Below are 22421 nucleotides of genomic sequence, written 5' to 3'. Positions count from 1 at the left end.
TATTTGAGGGCATGAGCACAAACGTGAGTAAATAACAATTTATTTCCGTGCATATAAACCCACATTTTACCTAAGCTTCTCTCTTAATTTACTGAAATATAAACTCAGTGCTCATTATTTCTCTGTTGGAGTTAATTTGAAATAAGCATTCTGCACCCCAGCCTGATCCTGCTGTAACACAGTGTGTCTTGCTCAGGAACCCCCCCCAGGGATTTTCCCAGCCTGTTGAAGCCTCTCCTTTGGCAAACAAATCCGTGTTCCACGTGTCCCTGGGTGAGCTTTGCATGTCTCTGTGTGGAATAACACCTGGGGCCAGACCTTTGATGCTGCCTTTTCTTAGCAAGTGCTATGAAGAAATGCATTTTTTCTCAGTGGGAGATGTTTGGGAGTGCCCAGGGGGTGTCCCTTTGGAAAAGCTGAGCTGTGGGCACTGGGGCACTTTGTGAATGGGCCAGGCTGTTCCTGTCCTGCCCAGCCAGTTCAGAGGTGGTTCATGAACTTCATTTCCATTCCCATAGTAAGCAGGGCAGGAATGCCTGGATGCCACGGGAAGAGGCACTGGCAGTACAGGCAGGGAGCAGGGCTCTTCCTTCCCAACCAGGGACAGCCAAACCCCTGCCCAGGGATTGCCCTGGCAGGGCAATGGGAGCTGTTCACTTTGCAAAACCCTTTGGGATTTTGTAGGACAAAAGGCTCCATCTCAATGTTAATTCTTGTAGGTGATGGATTAACAGTGCATGTTGGTAACCAGGACTGACAAAAACCCTTCCCCACACGGTCTCTGTTGTTCCAAATTATCACTGCTTGAAAAGTGCCAAGGTTTTAATATGGAATAATCCAGTGCATAAATGTAGCTTGTTATTTATCTGCAAGATGTGGATCGCTGAAGCTCCAGGTCATTGTTTTGGAAAGCTTCTGCTTCCAACTTGATCAGTGGCAAAAAAAAAAAAAAAATCAAGGAAGCATGGAAAAAAATTACTAAAATTTGAGGAAAAAAGAGGGAAGGATTTGGGCACAGGATGTTTTGTCTGCCATTTGATTAAATACAACTGTTGGAGGATAAAGGCGACACAGAAATTGTGGCAAGAGGATGAGAGAAGACTTCATGTTCATTTACTTTGTGGAAAACAGTGATTTGGAGCCATGGGGAGATCCCTTTAGAGAAAAAAAAACAAAACAACAACAACTAAATAAAATTCCTCTTCTAATTTATTTCAGGAATTCCTGAAATGGCCAGATTTTAAGATTGCACTTAAACCCCCTTCAGTCCCAGTCTATGCAATGTGCTGGTTGGTTGTGCAGATGCAAGGCAATGTGCCCAGCCAAGGAGAAGAAGTGCTCCCCACGCCGGATTTTGCTGGACTCCACCGTCCTCTCCCCAGGTCCTGGCAGCTGAAGGCAGTAGCATAGCATAGCCTCATCACCCTGCATGGTTGGGAATTACTGATGGCAGCCAACTTTTGGGGCACTTGGTCACCCCCACAGCCAGCACCCCCTTCAGGTGTCAGCCCAAGGGACCACAGGAAGGACTGGATGATGCTCTTTGTGATGACCAGCAGGAGTGTGAACTGTGGAGCCCTCTTAGCTCAGCTGCAGCAGTGATTTGATTGCCAACAGAGGAAATAAAGGATTGATTTGAAAGCTGGTAGAAGATCAAAACTGAAATGAAGAGGTGTATTTGGGCAGGCAGACACCAACCTAACAAAATACTCCTGTGCTTGCTTTACTGTTCCTTGAGAAGTTATTTCCCTGAAACTGATTTTCAGTGGAGCTCATCCATCTGATCACTTCAGGCCAAGGGGTTAAAGGCATGTAGGTGCTGAACTTGCTGATGAGAATTAGGCACAAATGCATCTGTCAAGACCTAGATCCTCCATTGCTTTGGAAATCTCCAGCACTTGGATTCTCCAGATGCTCAAATGCCCTGCTGACTCAAGATGGGTCATAGTTGTTGGAAGAGGCCTCTGTAACAGTGAAAAGCTTTGAAAAAGTTGAAACCTCCAAAATTAGCCATCCTGATGTTAGACAGCATCAGGGAGGGCTGAGTTGAATCTGCCACCTTGTGAAGTTTCAGAGGAAGTGAGACTGAGAGCGACGAGGGAGAGGAAAAGCCTTTAGAGAACAAAAAAGCCCTGAACTGAGCAGCATTTAATGTGATTAAGTCCATCCCACAGCTCAGTGCTCACACAAAGCTGGGCTACTGGGCTGTGCAGTGACAGGGATGCTGCTGGAAGAGCTCCATTCCCAGGGAGCTGCAGCCTGGAGCCAGCAGGACAGCAGCCCCTGAACCTGGTGTGTTCACCTGCATGGCTCACCTGCTGCTTCCCAAGCCTCTGTGCTCTCTGCCTTGCCCTGCAAGGAAGAAAGGGATAATTCACAAATTAAACACGGCAGGAAAAGGCTCTGCCTGACTGCTGAAGGCCAGGCAGGAGCTGAAAGCTGCTAGCCTGAATTGGTACCCCAGGTCCTAACCATGCCTCTGTGCCTCCACCACAGCAGAGGTCAGATGAATGTTACAGGCACCCTGAAGAGAAGGGTCAGGGGGGATCATGAGGAGCCATTTGTGGGACAGGAGCAGCTCCAAAGCTCTCTTTCAGCTCTCACAGATGTGGGAAACACGTTACCTGCTCTGCATTACTCTTCAAACTCAGAAATATTTATGAAGAAGCTTTTGCTCATCATGATTGTTCCCCCTTGGGGAGATGTTGCTGAAGTTTGTGTGCACTGGGCTGTGAGAGTGGTAGTTGAAGGTTCACTCTCATCATGATTGTGTCTTGTAGAGAAGGGCTGGGTTAGGGGTTTTTTGGAGGGGAGGGAAGATTCCTGTTGGGAAGCCAGGTTCCTTTGCAGAACCTGAACAAGGAGCCTGGGCAGTATTAAAATTAAAGCAGGCATTGTGTTGCTGTTGCCCACGTGGTTCTTGGTGTGACTTTAAAATACCAGAAGTGATTTTCTTTATGACCCAATGACACTGCTGTAAACCATTTTGCTGCAAGAGAAGCTGAAAGCCAAATCCTGTGTCGGTGTCACTTGGTGTAAAACACAGCATTTTTTACTCTGATTTCCTTCAGCTGAGGATCTGACCTGCTGATACCTCTGGGTGGCTCAGAGGCACACTGCAGGAGGCTGGGGTGTTTTGCATGGTCAGGGTTCTGAAAGGATTAGAGAGGGTTTGCTTTGGCTGCTCTAGAAGGTTGGGATTGTGAAGCTTGTCTGTGTGAGAACAGTGGCAGACACTGTCTTCATGTATTTCTAATTTGATGAATGTTTAATGCTTCTTTATTGGAGCCTACACATATGTAGAGTAGAGGTCTTTAAGAAGGGGCTGACTTATTTCAAATAATTTATGTCTGAGCTGCTCCTTTTACATGAAATGCAGACTTTACAGAGCAAAGAGACTGTAATGAAAATATGAATTAAAGATTAGAGCTAAGCAAGTCTGAGAACACTTAGAATTAAGAAAGGTGCTTACAAGTTTTCTCCTCCTGCTTCCTTTCCTTCTCTCCACTTTTCCTACATCTCCATCCCCTCTCCTTTGGCAGGGTGCTGCATTCCAGGGCAGCCCTCTGTCCATCCCACAGGGCACAGCTGGGTGAAGGACAGCAGGGCAGTAATTTCAACCTGGCTGTTACTGTGTGGCCATGCACAAGCCTGTCACTTGCCAACTCACCCATCACTTTGGCTGGAGACTAAAAATTGGGTTGAAGGTGTGTTTCTCTTCATCTCTCTCCCTGATTTGCTGGTGAAGAGCCTCACCTGGGCAGAACAAAAATAAGTGCAGTTTTGGTGGAGCTGGTTGCTGGAGGGACCCTCAAATTGCAGCACAGCCAGGTGAGGGTGCAAGGACACCGTGTGTGGGTGGCAGCGGTGCTGCTGCTGTGTGACAGGGGTGGGTGGAGCTGTGCTGCCTGTGGGAGGTTCCTGTAGGACAGGGCGGGGCTGGGACAGTGCCAGCTCTCCCATAACTCCCTGGTGGGCGAGGTGCTCTGCTGCCCACAAACATCAGCATCCATTTCCTTCCCGCACGAGGCTTCCCTTGGCTCCAGCCCTGCAGCACAGGCTGCAAAACAGCTCGGCTGGTGCAGGGCTTCCTTTCTTGCTCTCCTTGGTCGTGTTTTCTGCAGTGTTGATCTGAATTGCTGCCCAAGACTGAGGAGCTTAGGCTTGGTGATGAGCAAATAAAATCCTGGTGGGAACAAGGAGAGGATGTTGCTTTCTTTGCTGGGGCTGGCGGGGTTGGCCTGGGTCAGTTCTTTGCAGCTCTGCCTGTGTTGATGCAGCTCAAGGATAGAGGAGTCAGCCATGGGACCCTATCAGCATTTTGTAATGGGAGGTGGACTCCAGGATGTCCATGTTCCACTTGTGCCCACTTCTGAAATCATAATCCCCTCAAGGAATTCACTGAGGAGTTCAAAGAAAAAGGAGTCATTACAGACCAGTACCACCACTGATGCAAACTGGTGTAACTCATTTTACATCAGCTAAGCACAATCTGTCCCAGTTACAAATGTTTTGTGCCCAGGTAGTGCTGGCAGGGAAGCAGTTTGTTAGAATAAATGGAGCAGGAGCTGATGCTCCAAAAAGAGGAGTGCTGGTGTCCTGGCCAAGGATCTGTTGGGAGCAGTGGATCTGTGTGAAGAAGAGCACACAAAGTTCTCCCCAGGCTGTCAAAGTTCTGACTTTTTTCACTGCAGCTGCCTGAAAGTATTTGAAGAAGATGGGAATATGTTGGTCAGAAAATGCTGACTCACTGAAACCTCCCTGGGAAAAGGGCCAATTACAGCAAACTCACTGTTTGTACCTTAGAAAGGTTTGGGAAAAAAACTGGAAGTGATGAGATGCCCCATTTAATGCTTTCAGAACAAACTCCCTCAAATCTGGGAGGATAAAAGGGGTGATATAGTTTTAGATGTAGATCTTTGTTTTATACTTTGGAATATTTCAATGGAAAAGACAGAAACAAAGGGGCTTTTTGTCCTATTATTTCAGACAGCCTGCTCTGGTTTTTACTGAAAGCTGAAAGTGTTGGCACCTTTGACTTTCCCTCCCCAGGTGAGTGGGAGAGGAATAGGAGAAATAGCTCTGTCTGATGGGAAATGTCCTTCCTGCTTGGCTCTCCCTCTCACCTGGGTAAGTAACCAGGTCCAGGACTGATGGAAGCTGACAAGGAAAATGGAAAGGGACTATTTACAAAAGGCTGGAGTGACAGGACAAGGGGAAATGGCTTCCCACTGACAGAGTTTAGGCCTTTAGGAGAAATTCTTCCCTGTGAGGGTGGTGAGGCCTGGCACAGAGTGCCCAGAGAAGCTGTGGCTGCCCCTGGATCCCTGGAAGCTCTCACCACATACAGAAAGGGCTACAACACCCAGGCAGTGACTGCTCCCCCACAACAACTGCCTGTGCTACAAGGAAAGCAGCAAGAGGGAATTTCTGGTTACTTTTCAAGCTGTGCCAAACAAAAAAGAAATGTATTATTACAGGCAGCATCAAACTGTAATTATTAAATTGGAAATTAAATGGGAAACTGTGTTAAAGAATGAAAACCTGCCCACAACAGTAACGATTAGATACATTTGCTGGTTTTGTACAGAAACCACTTTTTGTCTTGGCTACATCAAGCCAAGAGAGTAAATATGCTGTGATCCAGTCCCTGAGGCTGGTGTAAACCAGCCTGGCTGCCTTTCTCCAAGGGAAACATCCAGGTTTTGTGTGCAGCTGGAGATCTGCCCCCTCTCTCATTCATCCTAACAGCTGGACAGTGAAGGTTTCACATGCAAAAAAATTAATCAGGGCCAGTTCCTGGGCCTGCATAAGCCCCTCCTTGGACAGCTTCACCCACACTTGAGAGACACCCCTGCCCAAATGGTTATTTGGGTTTCCTGGCTGGGTTAACCCCTGAAATACAGGGCCTACTTTTCTTCACAGATTTAGCCTAACTCATATCTATGGATCCAAAGGCTAGAGGGGAGCTGCTGAGACAGGAGTGGCCTCCACAGAAGGCATTACAAGCCCCCAGCAAAGAACACCCAGGACTTTCCTCACTCCTCTGTTGTGTGCACAGCATTTTTGTAGCTTGCACTGCCCCTTCTCCTGTGCTTGTTTTCTCCCTCTCAGGGGAGTGCTGCCTGTGCTCTCCCTCTTGGCTTCATGTGCCCAAGCTCCTCTTCTAACCAAGGGTTAAAGTAGCCACAGAGGAGAGGAGAGGAGAGGGAAAGGGAGAGGATCAGCTAATTAAGAGCAGTGCTTGACAGGTTCTTGTGGGATGCTGACAGGTACCATCAGTCTGCCAGGACAAGCTGTGCCCAACAGGCTGGATGCACCTATGGATGCACCAGCCTTCCAAAGCAAACATGAGCCTGGTCAACATGAAAAGTTTTACCTTGTGCATGCCACAGGCAAAATGTGCACATTAATCTTGTTGCTAAGGCTCAGTTGAAGAGTGAGGTTGTGTTTAAAGCTTCTCCTTGCCGGATTGCCAGACATGAAGGTGAGGCTCAAGATGCATCAAGAAAATGTGTGCCTTTTGTTCTCCTGACTGATGTCTGGGCTTTCTAGACACAACGTGCCCTGGCACAGGAGCTGCTGGCACAGGGAATCTGTGGGAAGCCAGGGATTGCATGGGCTTGTTCAATGTTGGCTCCAAGGTGGGGCCAACCCAATGGTTCTCATCACTGTGTGCATTAATAGGGCACAGCTGTGAGGGTCAGCAAAACATCATTGACTTTCTGTTTTCCACTGATCTGTTGGGCAAAAATAATTACATAAAATCCCCCACATAAGCTCAGCATGTCACAAACTTCACCAGCAGCTGAGGTGGGAGCAGCAGTGGGGCTGGCACTGCTGGGAGGCACCTGGCAGCATCCAGTAGGAATCCTGACAAATGCCATGGGCACTGCAGCCCAGCAATGTGTCCCATGTGCTGCAGTGTCTCCTTGTGCATTTCACCCCATGGTGGCTGAGGTTCTGCATCTCTCAGCTGAAATCAGCTGCTCTGTCAAGGATTTTGGCAGTGCACCCAGGAGGGGATCTCTGGGGCAGGGCAACATCCCACACACATCAGCACCCAGAAATCATCACAGAAGAGTTTGGGTAGGAAAGGGCCTTAAAGATCATCCAGTTCCATCCCCTGCAGTAGCAGTGTGCCACATTGCTGCTTTGACTTAGGGCAGGCAGGCAGGCAGCCCCCATGTTAGGGGTGACATTTTCCTTCTTTTAGTGTCTCCAGCTCAGTCTGTGCCAGACATGTATTTGTGCCCCTCATGTCATCCTGCCCCTATAATGTTTCACAAGACCTGTCCTAAGTTTTCTCCAAAAATTTGCCAGCTGAGAAACAAATAAAGACAGGAGAGTTTGTTCTCTGGGTTTGGCAAACACTTCATGGCCCAGGGAGGAAGGATGCAAAGAAGAGTCAGGGAGGGGATCTGTCTTGGAGGCCCTGGGGCAATGCTGTCTTGAAAACAAGCATTTCCCTGGCTTTCTTCTGGGGCTAAAACTCTGAGACAGAAAGAAACCAACAGAGTAACTTCTGCAGGTTCTCCTCTCCCAAGGTCACCTGTGGTTATGTTTGGAGAGTGCTTTGCTCTTTGAGGCAGTTTTGGCTACTGCTGCCATATGTTACAAGGGACCATTTGGAAATCTGTTCCCAGCTGTAGCAAGTGCTAACAGGGACAAGTTTGTATGATTCCAGTTGTGTTCACTGGGCCCATGTTTGCAGCAGCTCCACCTTGAGCACCCTTGGGCTCCCCCTTGTACCCCAACAAGGCAGGGTGAGGGTCCAAGCCTGTGTCAGGGCATCACAAAGCCTTCAAGCCTCCCTAGGAATTCCCCCCTCTTAGTTGCAGGCTTGGAGTGGTTCTGGCTTTTGGGGTGTTTGTTTTCCCATCTTTTTTTACTTCCTGTGGCTGTTGAGTTCAGCTTTTGTTTTATGTGTTCAGGAGTACAGGAGTGTGTTTCATTTTCCAGATTAGAAAATGCTCAGAGGTATAATCAGGTCCTTCCACAGTATTTAATTACCCATAATTAAAGGCATCTACACAAAGCAGCAGATTTTCAAAGACTATTCCTGTGTTACATTGCTAATGAATTAAGTAATTAATTGGCATTGAAAAAATACAATAGGAAACATCAATCTTTTAAAGTAAAGCATTTTTCAGGGGTTTTATAAAATCATTAACTCATATCAGGTCAGTAGCTGTTCTAATGTCTAAATCCCTCTTCTGGCTTTAAAAAAAATTCTAAGGCACAAAATAAATGCAGGAAAAACAAGGCAAGGAATATTAGCTGAAGAGTGTGGGAACACTCAGAAATGGGGAATTTCTGGATGTCATTGTCCCTCACTTTGCCAGCCTGTCCCACAGTTCCTTCCCTCTGCCAGTAAGGTGAACCAATTCCCATCACACTTGAGAAGGCAGCCTCAAAGCTTCCTGTTGCTGCAAGTCAAATCCATTTTCCTGCTGGGTTTAGTTTGAATAATCTGCATCCCCTCATGAGCCCCCACTGCCTCTGTGCCTCAGTTTGCCCAGTGCACTTCCCTGTCCCAGGGGAAGGTGGGAGAACAGCAGGTTGTGAGTGTTTCAGATGCTGTGCTGCCACTGAGACCAGAGGGTGAGCAAGAATTTCATCTGGGAATTAATAAAAACAGACTGCAGAGGAGGGTAACAAAGCATTTGGGAGCTTTGGGCAGGAGGGATGCAGAACCACGTGTAGGCACCATCATTTTTTCACAGCCTTTCATCATTGCCAGCTGTTACCTCACAGAACAGCTGTCCTGTCCCAGCACATCAGCACAACATCACCCTGCAGAGTGCAAAGGCCCTCGTGCACTGTGGTTATGCCATCTGTGGTGACACCCAGGGTTATGAGCAAAGGAAAGGACCTTCCTTTTTTCACTGGGTGATTTCATTAAATGCAGCTGTTCCCATGCAAAACCAGCACTGCTCATTTTATTTCTGTCACCAGCTGGACTCTTTCTAAACCATCTGAAAGCATCCTGGAAATGCCATGGACACCGTTAAATTCAGGGAGTGGAACAGCATTGGAAGGGCAAAACCTGGGACAAAACATGGATTACAGCAGCTTCTGCAGCTGCTGGAGACACCAGGGCAGGTGCCAGCAGAAGTGTTTAGGGGCCTGTTTATTCCAGAAGCACCAACCTGTGCTTGTCTCTTCTGTCCATCAGACCAAGGCGTGCCCATCCTTGCAGTGCTTTGGTCTCCCCATGCGTGTCCTCAAGACCATCCACCTATCCTGCCCTGCCCCTTCCATTCCCTCCTGTTTCCTCAGGAGATGCAGCTTTTGGCACAGCAGTGCCATGTCCTGTCTCTCTACCACCAGGTTTAATGGTTGGGGTCAGGGAAGATGTTCTCCTGATTTTCCTTTCCTGTGCCACAGGCAAGTAATTAACTTCCCCACATAAACTAAGAAATGCTGTTTCTGCTATTGTGGTTATTCTGTTTCTACAAGTAATCAATCATTTGTATGGATTTGCATAGAAATGGGAGCTTTGCCACTGCAGCCCGTCCTAAATTTATAGGGATGAAAACAGGCAGATCCAAAGGCTGATACTGTTGAACACCCCCCAGAAGATTGATCCTTTGACTGGGAGGGGAACCTTTGCTGACTGACTTTTAATTTTTACCATTAAATTCCCCTTTCACATGGGTCTTACCTGCCCATGACCATCATTTCTGTGTCCATCATCACAGAGGCCAGAAAGCTGGGAATAGTGGTGGAGACTGTGGAGGTCAGGGAGATGGGAATGGTGGTGAAGGCAGCAGGAGATGGGTTCTGCTCAAAGTCAGCAGCAGAAAACCCAACAACTCAAACACAAGCCAAGAGCAGGAAGAAATGGCTGTAACACGACCCCACATTTAAAACCACCATCAGAAAAATCTGTCACCAGGTGAGAAACACAAGAGGGACCGTGCTGGTGCCCTCAAAGCATCACACTCATGCCATGATGGCAGAAAGGCCTGAGGGCATTTTTCCATCAGTTGACCCCATCCCACAGGGATCTGGGCTGCAGTGCTGCTGTTTTCCAGACAGGAGCTGGAGGCTGATCCCATGAGTTCCCCACATGTGGTCCCCACAGCTCAGGAGAGCCCCGCTGTCCTGGCAGGGCCTTTGTGCCAACAGGCACCGATGGCCACTGCAGCATGGCCTGGTGCTGGGCTGGCTTTGCAGCACGCTCCACCTCTAAAGGAACAACTCAGACAAATGTGTAGCAATCCTGGTTCTTCCCTACATTTTTTTGCTCCTATTTGATTCAAAATGAGCCCAGTCAAAGTTTCCATTTCATTTATGACTGATCTGAAAAACTCCCTTCACCCCATAAAACATCGCACAGCTGTAGTGACCAAGTTAGATTCAATTCTGGCTTTATATTGAGTTGACATGAAGCCAGCTCTCTTCCATACATCATCTGTGATTGCAGTTAAGCATGAAATACTGTTTTAATTCTTACACCAAATGTGGGATTTTTTTTTCTGAAGAAAAAAAGACATAAAAATGTTAAAGTGGCCCATAAAAATCATTATATTTTCACACAAAGCGCAACCAAGAGGCGAATAAGTTGGCTAAAATCTCACAAGACCCAGGGAAAAAGTCCTGCTTGTTATTCTTTTGTTGTTAACCTTTGTCTTTGAGTGGAGATACCTGGGCAGGGTTCCACAGGCCTGGTGCTTTGGCATCCAGGAGCTATCTGGGCCCTTATTTCCCTACATCAGGGTGTCCCAGAGCACTGCAGGGTGAGCATGCATCCTTGGATGAGTTTGCTTCTCTGCATCCCAGTTCCTGTCTTGGGCAATACTGGCTGCAAGGGCACAGTCCCTGGGCCTGAGCCTGTTCCATGGCATGGCTTGTTCCATGGATGCTCCTGGCACCTGAGCCACTGAGGTGAAGGCAGCACAAACACTACAGCACATTATGCATGCATTTATGTATTTTCTTCCTTCACTTAAAACTTTAGTCTCTGGAAGGTCCAACTTTTCCTCCCTTTGGTTGTTGATTTTACAGGTAACAGTGTTAGCTGATGCAGTAGTTTAATGGTAGTTCTATTAATTAATTTCTTTTAAATTAATCTATTTGATACCAGCTCAAAAAAACCCCACCTCACCTTTTAATGTTCGAAGCATTAAAAGAATGAATGTACCTTCAGTGCTGTTTGAATTCATTTTGGGAAGTACCCATTTAGACAAATTTTTGAAAGCCTGCTACTTACCTGAAAGGTTACAATTACCTCAGAATAGCTTTCATTGCCCACAATTACAACCTACCTGTATTTAAAAAAGAAATCTATGCTATTTTCCCAAAACTTAATGCTGTCTACAAAAAGATTTTTAAGAGCTAATCCTGTTTGTTTGCTCAAGTAAATGTTGAAACACAGATTTCTCCTTTAATAGGTGGTTACTGCTGGCTTTGAGGTGTTACAGTTTCCCTCCTCCAACCCAGAGGGGCACAGTAAAACCTGGTTCAGAAAATCTGCTTTGGATGCACAGCTCATGCCTATGCAATGCTGGGCCTTTTGCCTTTGCAGTTTTTTTACCATTTTTCAGTGCTGATCAAGGTATTTGCAGACCCAGATCCTTTTAAAATGAAGAGGAATTTGGTATGTAAATCCCATAGGTGACTTTGAAAATACCAACCTGCATTTTACACTAAAAGGAGGGGGAAAAGCCCTGGATTTACAGAAGAGTCTGAAGCACTGGGAGTTGCTCTTGTGCTGTCTGGGAGCTGATCCACGTGCTGGCTCCTCCAGCCAGGTCACTTCAAGGCTGCCCCGTTCAGGTGAATGAGTCAGCAGAGTGAATAAAGGGTTATGAGTTTGATACCTGTTTATTCCCACTGCAGTAATGCCTAACCCTGCTGGCCAGCAGTCCCTAACCCACAGCTGGGTTAGAAACCCAGTCAAATGGGCAGACTGGGGCTGCAGGTTTTGCAGGGAGCTCAAAGTGCACTTGGATATCCTCCCAGCTCTGATTTTGGTGCCCTTGGGGTCAGAAACAGAGGGGCTGTGTGCACAGGACTGGGGGAAATGTCCATATGGGGAGGGAGGCAGATACCATCATCTAAAGCAGTGGGCAATGTACTGCTTGCATTATTTTCTTTGGTGTGCCCAGATATGAGCTTTGCTCCACCATCTCCACGCCGCCTTCCCAGAGTGAGCTGTGCCAAAGGTCTGACCCAGAGCTCTGCTGCCCCAGCACGGGCATGACCAGAAGGCATCAGACACTGGAAGCTGTGGCTGCTCCATCCCTGGAAGTGTCTAAGGACAGGCTGGATGGGGCTTGGAGCAGCCTGGTCCAGCAGAAGTTACCCCTGCCCATAGCAGAGGGTGGAGGTGGATGAGCTTTAAGGTCCTTTCCTACCCAAACCATTCTGGGATTCTGTGCTCAGTCTTGGCTTGGTTCCCTGTTGTCCAGCTCATCCCACAAGCACAGAAGGTGAAGAGTGGGGTGGGGCTCCACCCTTTTCAGCTGCTGCATTTTATCTGTGGAAGGGACAGTGTCCCCATTTGTCTTGGTGAGGGATGGTGTCCAGCTGTCCGCAGAGCTGGGATCAGTGTGGGCGCCCATGGACGTCACCGCTGCCAAACGGACGGATTTTAAATTGCACCCATAGATCTTCCCTGCACCAAAACAGCCCTGCTCCACTACTTAGTGATGCCTGAAGTTATGTCTCCACATCAAATTAAGTAACTGTGCTATCAATAAGGAGGAGTAATGCCGTGTGTTCCCTTCTGGATGTCTCCCTGTCCCTCATTTGTTTGCTGCTGCTGATTAAGACAGATAAGGAGCCATCAGTATTTCTCTAACTGCAGTGCAAAGGCCTAAATCAGTCTCTGTCACTGGTGCCAGCTCACAATTTAGGGAACTCGAGTGGGGCCCTGCATTCATTAGACTCCAAGGCAGCAGAGACTTGGGATTGTCTGAGCAAAGCTGGATGATGTGACCCTCTCGGTGTGCAGAGAGCCAGGAGGGGATGTGGGGCCTCCAGGAGGTCCCTGTCCCCCTGGGCTGGATGGGAGCTGCTGCTGTGTTATATTTTCTTTATTGTGTGGCTGCATAGCTGGCAAAAGTCAGTGGAACAGCTCTCATTGACCTGAACTGAGCTTTTCACCTCCCCCTCGCCTTCTTAATGCATTCCTTCTAATGATGGAGGGCTGGCTTGGAGTGAGCAACTTGGATTTAATTTGGACAAGCATACTGCAGATATATATATATTTTTTAATGCAGAGATTACATAACTTTTAGGCATCTTCAGGCACCCAGTAATGTGAATTGTGGCTGGAAAAATCTCTCCTGTAAATAGGCAGTACTTGCAAAGGGCTGTTAACATTGACTTCTGAGCAGTGAAAAATGCAGGAAGGATGGAAAAGAGCTGCAGATCAGCTTCAGAGGAGAGGAATTCTTTGGGGCAGTGGTGCACATGACTGAAAGCTCCTGGACATCTAGGAAGCACCACCAGATGACTCCAGGAGCTGTTAGCCAGAGCCAGCTCTCCCTGGGTGGCTGGACAGGGTGGCAGGGGAAGAGTGAACTTTCCATCCTGGGGTCACCTCAAGGAAGAGACACTTGTTACCAGAGATAGGAGCCACAGAGTGACAGGACAAGGGGGAATGGGGTTAAACTGACAGAGGCCAGGACTTTCTTTTGGTATTTTAAAATGTCAACAGCAAGCCAAAAAAGGGGAACAGAGCAATTCCTGAGCTTTCAAATGGCAGGGGGTTGGAAGGCTGCTGGAGCCACCAGTGGCCCACTGGAGGGAGGGAGGTTTAATTTGTGGCACTCAGGCTGGCATGGGTTGGTAGATTCAGTTCTTAGTGCCTCCTGCAAATGGAGCAGCATACAGATTTCATTGAGGGGGCAGCTGATGCATTGATGCAGTCTGTGCATCACAAGAGAGCTCACTGCTGCCTGAGAGTGGGAGCAGGCTGAGAAGCAGCTTCCAGCCCTGATGGGGATGGGGACGCTGACCTGAAGCAGTCCCATCTGCAGCCCTGCAGGAGTCTCTGTGGAGGTTGGCTGGTTGAGTGATGATGGACTTGGAGTCCAGGGGGTTCTTTTCTCCTGGTGTTTGTGCTGGGAGGAGCTGTGTCCTCTGCAGCCTGGAGGACATGGCCATCACCTGCAGGAGCAGGGAGCAGGCAGAGCCACAGCACAGTGCTGTCCCTCCTGCCACCACTGAGGAGTGGCAGACATGGCTCAGAGCCAGGGGTTCCTGGGGTGAGAACTCACTGCCCCACATCCTGGGATCATGGCAGCCCCATTCCCAACGCACCCTCAGGCTTCAGCCATGCTCTGAGCCAGATCTCCAGCTCTGGCCTCCTTCTAACACAAGAAAGTCAAGGGTTGTTTTCTTTGGGTGGGGTTCTCAGCTGCCCCTGCACAGTGTCACCGAATTTAATTTTCAGCAGGGCAGAGCTCAGCATCACCAGCTGATTTCTTTATGTCTCACTCCTGCTTCTCCTGCTGCCTCCTCCTTTCCCCAGGGAGAGGGGGACTGGCACTCTCCATAACAGTGAAAACAGGACTTCTTCCCTCCCCAACTCCTTAATTAAAGCCACAAATTGAGCTCTCTTCTTGCAATCTGATCACATAAATAGCATTGCCAGAGCTAAATGAACACTTGAAAAGATCCTGCAGGATCAGCAGAGAGGAGCAGTGTTCACCTCCAGAAATGGCAGCCATCATTAAAAACAAGATGATGTTCCTTCCCTTCTGAGCACAGAGTTCAGCCCAGACATGGAAGAGGCCCCAAGATGCAGGCACAGGCAATTTCTTGCCTCTGTGACAGAGCTTGGGGATTCTGCTGTGTTTTTCCTCTTTCTGTTAGAGATCCATGAGCATCCTTGTGTGGATTCCAAGTGTCATCCTCACTTGGTCCCTGTTTTGCAAGGGGTTGTTTCAGCACCAGACACCACTGCTGGAGACTGCATGGCTTGTGGTGTGGGATGGTCATGGTGAAGGCTGGGAGAGGCCTGTTTTGTGGAGACATGCAGAGGAACATCTGCCTTCCCACTGGGAAGACACTTGGCCATGCTCAATAGAAACACCTCCCCCAGGCAGAACACACTGCCAGCAGCAAAGCCCCATGCCCAGTTGTTTTCATGGTTGAGCTCAAAAAGCAAAATCATTGAGCCTCATTCAGCTGAGTGAGCGTCCAGGGGGATGTTCCAGGATGTATCCATTCCTAAACACTGTTAGGAAACACCACAGCTTTGCACTTACCCCTTGCAGCTTCAATTGTGGGGCACACCACTTGGGAGCCTGAGGGATGGCTGCTGAATTGAGCTGCTGTTTAGCAGCTGTCTTAACTGGGCAGATAAGCACAGCCATCAGCACCTCTCTCTCTCCTTGATGGAATCCATTGACTGAATCAGCTACATTCTCCTGGAGTCAGCTTTAATATTTCCTAAAGGGATGGGGAGGCTCTCAAAGTGGCAGGAGACATGGTTTACTGAGGGGAAGCTTCTGCTCTTGCTGGAATCAGAGGTTGCACAATGAGAAGTTCTGGTGGAGATTGTGAGCTTTGTCTGGGGCAAGATGCTATTCAGGGCACATCTGAATATCACAGTTGGCCTGAAGTGATCCGTGCTTGCTGTTTGATTAACGTTTGATTTCCTTTTATTGCTTCTCTGCACACACAAAGCTAAATTCAGAGCTGCTGAGAGCCACGGGCAGAGCTGCTGAGTTCAGTAAAACCCATCTGAGGAGTCCCAGGGAGCTGGGGGGACCCTGCTGATCTGCACTGAGTGGCTCCAAGGCATCAGCTCATGGTGTTGGAGAGAGCCTGAACCCTGAATCCCCTCTGGAACAAGGAGTGGAGCAGGGTCATCACCCAAGTACCTGATCTTCAGCAGATGGTTGCAGAATTTTCCATCATTCTCCCCAAACCACAAACCAAATATCATTTTCTTTTACATCTCTCCCATCAAACCAGCATCTGAATGTCCCTAATACATCTCCATAAAAATCTTCACAGCTGTTCTAGCAAACAGCCTGGAGTGCTGCTGGCTTTTATGAGTATTAACTATGTTAAGCAAAGCAAATCTCACTATTACACTGTCTGTGGGAGCAGCAAACTTCTCCCATCAGTCTCCCTGAGCAAGGAAAAGGGTGATTAGTGTCCTGTTATCATCACAGTCGTGGTTTAAGATGCTTTTACCGAGAGCAGGACAAGAGCCCTTGCCCAAAGCAGCTTCTTGTTCCTGCTGCTATTATCCTAAGTAACCTGATGTGCTTGACGTGTCATCAAATATTTCTGAGCAGTGTCCTCCTTTGAATGATAATTAAAAAAACCCATGCTGCTGTTCTGTGTCATTCCTTGGGGGTTTGTTTTGGCATTGATTTGGCAGATCTTGGTCTCATCCAGTTCCTTCAAGCAGTCACAGTGGGAAAAGCTCAGGCCAGTGCTCAGCAGGGCTGGGTTGGGGCTATGAGCCTTTGAAATGTTGGGAGGGAAAAATATTAGAGAATTTTAAACAGTCTGTTGAGCTCTACTGCACAGGGAAAAAAAGAAAACAAACAGGACTTGATTTCTTGCTGTGGGCTCTGGCTGTGGCTTTAAGGGCTGCAGCCCCTCCAGGGCACACGGCACAGCCATGCAGATCCCCAGGTGCTGGAGGTTATCTCCACCAGTAGCTGCCAGCTCTGTAAATCCTAAAGTTTCTGGAAAATTCCCTGGTGATGTATGCTCCTGCCAAGCAGCATTTTCTGTGCCATGGCACATTTGCACCTGAATTCCAGCAGTGCAGGCTCCCTCTCTGAGTGCCTCATCCTCACACCTTCACCGCGGGTGCAATGCTCGCTGCATCCCAGTTTGGACAAACAGGATCCAGTTTTCCATGGGAAGGTGGGAGAAGTTTAAATGGGGGAGAAAAGAAAAGCAGAGGGGGAGAGGCTGGCTGGTAGCAATTGTGCTGGAAAACTGGATTTCAGGCAGTGGGAATATAAGTTGAATTATCACACATGCAGTGTGGAAATTTTGCCTTCTGTTAGAAATCCATGTTGCTGTAGGGATGTGGGATAGCAGTGGGAGAGGGAAAATGCAATAAAGCTCTGTCCAGCTCACTTCACTGTGGTGAGCAAAAGAAACCATTTCACTCAGGCAATGCAGAAGGGGCTATTTTGAGAGTGCTGGGAAAGAAAAGGCTCAGAGCAGTGGCATTGCTGGCCCAAATTAAAGTACTAAAGTCTGTCTGGAGCGAGGCAGAACATCCCACAGGAGGACAGATGTCAGCAGAGCCCTGGGTCATGTTTTCCTCCATTTTGCTAAAAGCCAAGAAGAAAGAAAACAAACCCAATTGCTGTGATTTTTCCCTCAGTTCAGCCTCTGGCTGCAGCTCCAGGGATGCTCAGTGCTGCTGCAGTGGGGGCTGCTTTGGCAGTCCCTGGGATTTACCCACCAGAGCTGCCATTTTCCCCCTTTGCCCTACCCAGCCCCTTTGGGATGGGGGCAGTATCCCAAGGATCTTCTGTTAGACACAGAGATGTTTGCCAGGTCCTTCCAGGCTCAACAGAGATCAGAGGGGCAGATCATTAGTGTTTAATTACAGAGGGGCAGATCATTAGTGTTTAATTACAGATTTGCAGAGCTGTTCCATGTCCCTGGCTGGGAGAGGGATGTTGCTGTGCTGCTGTCCCAGAGTAAGGGATCCCTCTCCAGTGGGGACCTCAGAGGTGCAGGTCCCCCTCATCCATCTCCTCTTTTCTTCAGTGTCTGCTTTCTGCTCCTCCCTGTCCTTGGGCATTAATGAATGGTATTTATTAATTATTTTATTTCTGTATGAGCTGCTGCAGAAGCTCAGGAGGGAGAGGAGACCTGGGGCTGCTGGGAGGAGGAAGAGCAGCCAAAGAATGGACAGCTAAGCAGAATGAAGGAAAAATAACCTTTTCCCAGATGGCTGCACCCCATCAGCCAGTCCCAATGCCATCACCCTTGGCTGACCATGATCCTTGTACCACTGAGGTGCCAAAGTCCCATGAGGGAGGTGTTGGGCCCCCAAAGCCTGTCTGGGAGGCAAGGCTGACTCACCTGTGAGTGAGCAAACCCTGCTGGCTCCCTCAGTGCCAGCCTCCCATCTGCTCCCAGCCCCCAGAACGGGCTGGCAGTGCGGGAAATCCAGACAAAGCTGTGTCTGGGGACATGTGTGAGTGTGGAGGCAGCACTGGCCTCTCAAATGAGTTGCTTAGCAGGCAGGGCAACAAGAGGGAAGATGATCTTCCCCTTTCCTTGCCACCCTAATCTCCAGAGGAAGCTGTTTTGATTCCATTACCATAAAAAGGAGGGGTTTTTCAGTGGGAGTGCAGAGCAGGCCATGTTTGAAGGGGCTTCAATGAAGGCAGGAGGCTGTTGAAACACAAGTAACACTCAGGCACCCTGAATTGTCTGGTTAAGCCCAGCCCTGCCAGACTCATGGACCCTCAACAAAGGGTCCTGAGGAGCACCTTCCTGACCCAGGGCACTCATAAACAGCTCTCTGGCACCCTGGCACTGGGCTGGCTACAGCCTCATAAGGGACCCCATTTCCCTTTCCCAGCCTTAAGCCCAAGTCTTAAGGAACAACTTGCCTGTAATTCCATGTCTGTACACACTCTCACCTTTGGAATGCACCTCATGCACTGGAGGCATAGATTGAACCTGGTGGCCAGTCAAGGGGTGACATTTCAGAGCAGCACTCGAGCCACAAAACACTTTTCAAATGTCTTTGTGCTCCTCCCATGCCACCAGTGTGACTGCCTTGAATTTTTTGTGTGGCTCTGACATTAATTCCTGGCATTAAGCAGTGGAGGAGTAAGAGGGGAAGAGAAGAGATCTTGCAGAGGGAGAGATGGGCAATGGATATTTGTGGGGCTTTTATGAGGAGGAGGAAAGGGCATTAAGATTCCTTCCAACCCAGCCATTCTGTGACTGGGAAATAAGATCCTTGCTGACTTGCTGCTCAGCTTTGATATTGTATAATAAGGAATAAAAAAAAAAAAATCCAAAGCAATAATAAGCAGATTAAAGGAATTACCCTTGAGGAGAATAACCAAGATTTTATCAGAAAGCTAATTTGAGAGGTGATGCAAGAAATAATTTTTGGTTAATAGCTCCAAGCTGGTGGAGGTCCTTGGGGTTACCTGGTGTTGGAGCATGGCTGCCAATGGCCCTAGGGGATGGACTGGCTCTTGTCCCTGCAGCCTTTCCAGACTGGAGCAGTGAAGGCTGGGCTGTGTCCTCATGCTTGTCCTCATGGTCTTGTCCATCCTGCAGCCAAAATTTAAGGAGAAAGAGGTACTAAATTAGTGGTTAGCCAAGTAGAAAAAGCTGACTGCCAATGCCATTTGTTCTAGGGGCTGGGTGCAGAAACAGAGAGGAAAGTTTCAAGGCCTTTATTTTCCCCTTTAGTGCCTGAGTGCAACCAAAAAATGAGAAGGGATTGCTGTGGGTCCAGGGCTGGGCACTGAGCAAGGTGGGAGCACTGCTGCAGATATCAGCAGTGCTGGTTGCATGGCCAGAGGACAGCAAGGGGCTGGCACTGGCTCCCTGCCTGTCCCAGGCTTGGGGCAGAGCACTGCCCCATCCAAACACAGAGTATTTATCCTGTTAACCCCTTGGGTCCCTGCCTGTCCCAGGCTTGGGGCAGAGCACTGCCCCATCCAAACACAGAGTATTTATCCTGTTAACCCTTTGGGTCCCTGCCTGTCCCAGGCTTGGGGCAGAGCACTGCCCCATTCAAACACAGAGTATTTATCCTGTTAACCCCTTGGGTCCCTGCCTGTCCCAGGCATAGGGCAGAGCACTGATCCATCCAAACACGGAGTATTTATCCTGTTCCAGGCTTGGGGCAGAGCACTGCCCCATCCAAACACAGAGTATTTATCCTGTTAACCCCTTGGATCCCTGCCTGTCCCAGGCTTGGGGCAGAGTGCTGATCCATCCAAACACAGAGTATTTATCCTGTTAACCCTGTTAACCCCTTGGGTCCCTGCCTGTCCCAGGCTTGGGGCAGAGTGCTGATCCATCCAAACACAGAGTATTTATCCTGTTCCCCCGTGTGTTTCCACAGGTCCCAACTGCTTTGCAGGCACCACCATCATTCCTGCAGGCATCGAGGTGAAGGTGGACGACTGCAACATCTGCCACTGCCACAACGGGGACTGGTGGAAGCCAGCACAGTGCTCCAAGCGCGAGTGCCAGGGCAAGCAGGCTCTGTAGCAGCCCCTGGCCAGCAGCCCGCTCACAGTGATGGTGATGATGGTGATGATGAAGGAACGGCCTCGATGCTGCCCACGTGTCCGGCCTCCTGCCAGCTGCGAGCCCTGTGTGGGTGGCATGTGAGCAGAGCTTGGTCCCTGTGGGGCAGGGTGTCCCTGTGCCCCTGCAGCTCCTGTCCTGCTGTACACACTCTGTTCCTGCTCTGCTGTGGGAGTCACTGGAGCTGGCAGGGCAGGACAGCAGGAAAACAGCCCAGACACCTTCCTGGCCTGGAGACGCCCGAGGCACCGATGGAGTCACTGCTCTCACTTTCTGCAGTGTGGATCCTGGGGTTTTTCACAGTTATTTAATTGAAGGCTTTTTTGCTATTGTGATTTATTTTTTTTTAAGTCTCTTCCTAAGCTGGGATCATCGGGACAATACAGCTACAAGTGGAGCAATAGGTGGAGCATTTGGATTGTGTCTGTAAGTGCAGGTGGCACTAAGGACAGGAGGGAGGTAGAAATTACAAGGGATGGGGGGGTTAAAAAAATCCCAACTGGAATGTAACCTGCAGCAGGACTGAGGTAGATGCACAGGTATAGACTGGACAGCCATGACACAAAGCTGTATCTGTGTTACACTTTCTCCACTGAGTGGGGACAATAAAGTTGAAGACACCTACACAGTCAATGTGACCTTGATGGGAGCAGAGCCCACAGCAGCTGCATGGGCAGGCTGGGGGAGCCATCCAGGTGCTCCATGAAAGCAACATCTTACCTGGCTCGTTTGTGTGTGATGCCTGGCTGGGGCATCAATGGTGGAGTAAAGGGAAGAGGGCCCAGTCTGTCCCCGGTTCCTGGCCTGAGCACTTGCTCACCTGCCTTGTCCCATCCCCAGGCTGCTCTCACCGGAGCCAAGGGCAGAGTTTCATTGCCTTCAGTGACAGCAGGTGACAATTAAAATATGGGATCACCCCGCTCTGGAGGTTTCCAGGAATGTCCCATGGCTGTGGCAGCACTAAATGGGCTCAGCTGGCAGGTGAGACCCTTTCCTGCAGTGGGAGGGAGCTGCCCTGGCTCTCCCTGGGAGCATCCACACAGCTGGGGACAAAGCCATGGAGCAGCAGGGCTGGGCTGGGCTCCTTTGAGGGCTGTCCCTCGAAAGCAGCTGCTTTCTGTGCCTGCCTGCCAGGAGCAGAGTCCCCAGCAGCCAAGGGTCCCCACAGGCTCCCCAGCACTGGTACCTCCTCCTTTCTCAGGCTGCAGCTCCCAGGTGATACTGTGAAAGAAAAGCCACCAACATCACCTCCCTGCCTGCCTGGCCAGGCGAGCACAGGGGCCTTTCCCATCTCTGTCCATGCTTGGTTCCCTGCTTTTTGCTCAGTGCCATCCATGGGGGTGGTGCTGCTCCTTTTGTTCACAGTTCAGGCTCCAGTCCAGCAGCTGCTCTCAGTGATGGTAGCAAATCCTCCCCACAGCCTCCTCACCGAAGCAGATCAGCACATCAGGTTCAGTTCATACACACTAATGCCTTTATACTTTCATTTCTTCCCCATTTTGGTGTTTTCCTGGAGGGCAGGGGTGGGAGGAGCTCTTAGCACAGCAGTGCTGTCCTGTGGCTGAGCACTGGCTCCCTGCAGGCCGAGCTGGTACCATTCCAGACATCATCACCACCACATCTCTTTGTAAGCTGTTGCCTGTCAATGACTATCCAGTCTCAAAACTTACAAACAATAGCGTGCCTGAAACTAGTGAGAAAAAAAAAATCTGTACAAATGGGAGGGAGGGGTCCTAGAAACAATATTTGATGTGTAAAAGACTATATTATTAAAAAATTATTTTGTTAAATATAAAGTGTGTGAACCAGCAAAAAACCCCCAGAATTATATATTCGTGGTGTATTTTACTCTGCTGCTGATCAGCCCCTCAAGCTCCCAATTCCCCATCTCACTCCTTGCTCCAGTTCCTGCCTCTTCACAATATTGGTGAGTGCAGCTGGGGTGGGAAGAGCAGGTGGGGAGCCTGGAAGTAGCCATGGCTGGGATGGGTTGCTCAGGGAGTGTCTCAGCAGTAACTCACTAAACCAGTTTTGCTTTGCCAAACCAGGATTCCCATTTGTGGAGCTGCCATGGACCAACACAGATCTCCAGCTCTCACTTCAACCTCTATCTGGTTTTTTATTACTTTTACTGCCATTTTATATTTGATGCCATTTCCGGAACATGGAAATTTGCTTTCAGT

At 49.1% G+C, this 22421-nt stretch overlaps 1 protein-coding gene across 2 annotated transcripts in view; it reads left to right on the top strand.

Moving 5' to 3' along the window:
* The window catches only part of VWC2L (von Willebrand factor C domain containing 2 like), a 46419-nt gene extending 24385 nt beyond the window's left edge, over window positions 1-22034 (top strand). Inside the window, exons 4-5 of one of the 2 annotated variants that reach the window (XR_011680308.1) lie at window positions 1219-2501; window positions 20051-20170. Coding sequence is in view for 1 of the 2 variants with exons in the window: in XM_071434329.1 (XP_071290430.1) it covers window positions 20051-20199 (149 nt within the window). In the remaining variant the exon portion in view is untranslated. Of the gene's footprint in view, window positions 1-1218; window positions 2502-20050 lie in introns of both variants that reach the window. The other variant, XM_071434329.1, reaches the window with a different exon arrangement.
* Window positions 22035-22421: the final 387 nt, after the last annotated feature.

This window comes from Agelaius tricolor, unplaced genomic scaffold (genome assembly GCF_023055355.1).
Source record: "Agelaius tricolor isolate 1412-34295 unplaced genomic scaffold, bAgeTri1.0.p SCAF_10, whole genome shotgun sequence".
In the NCBI taxonomy this organism is placed as follows: Eukaryota; Metazoa; Chordata; class Aves; order Passeriformes; family Icteridae; genus Agelaius; species Agelaius tricolor.
The sequence above is the reverse complement of the archived record's forward strand: the minus strand, read 5'-3'. Positions and strand labels throughout refer to the sequence as shown.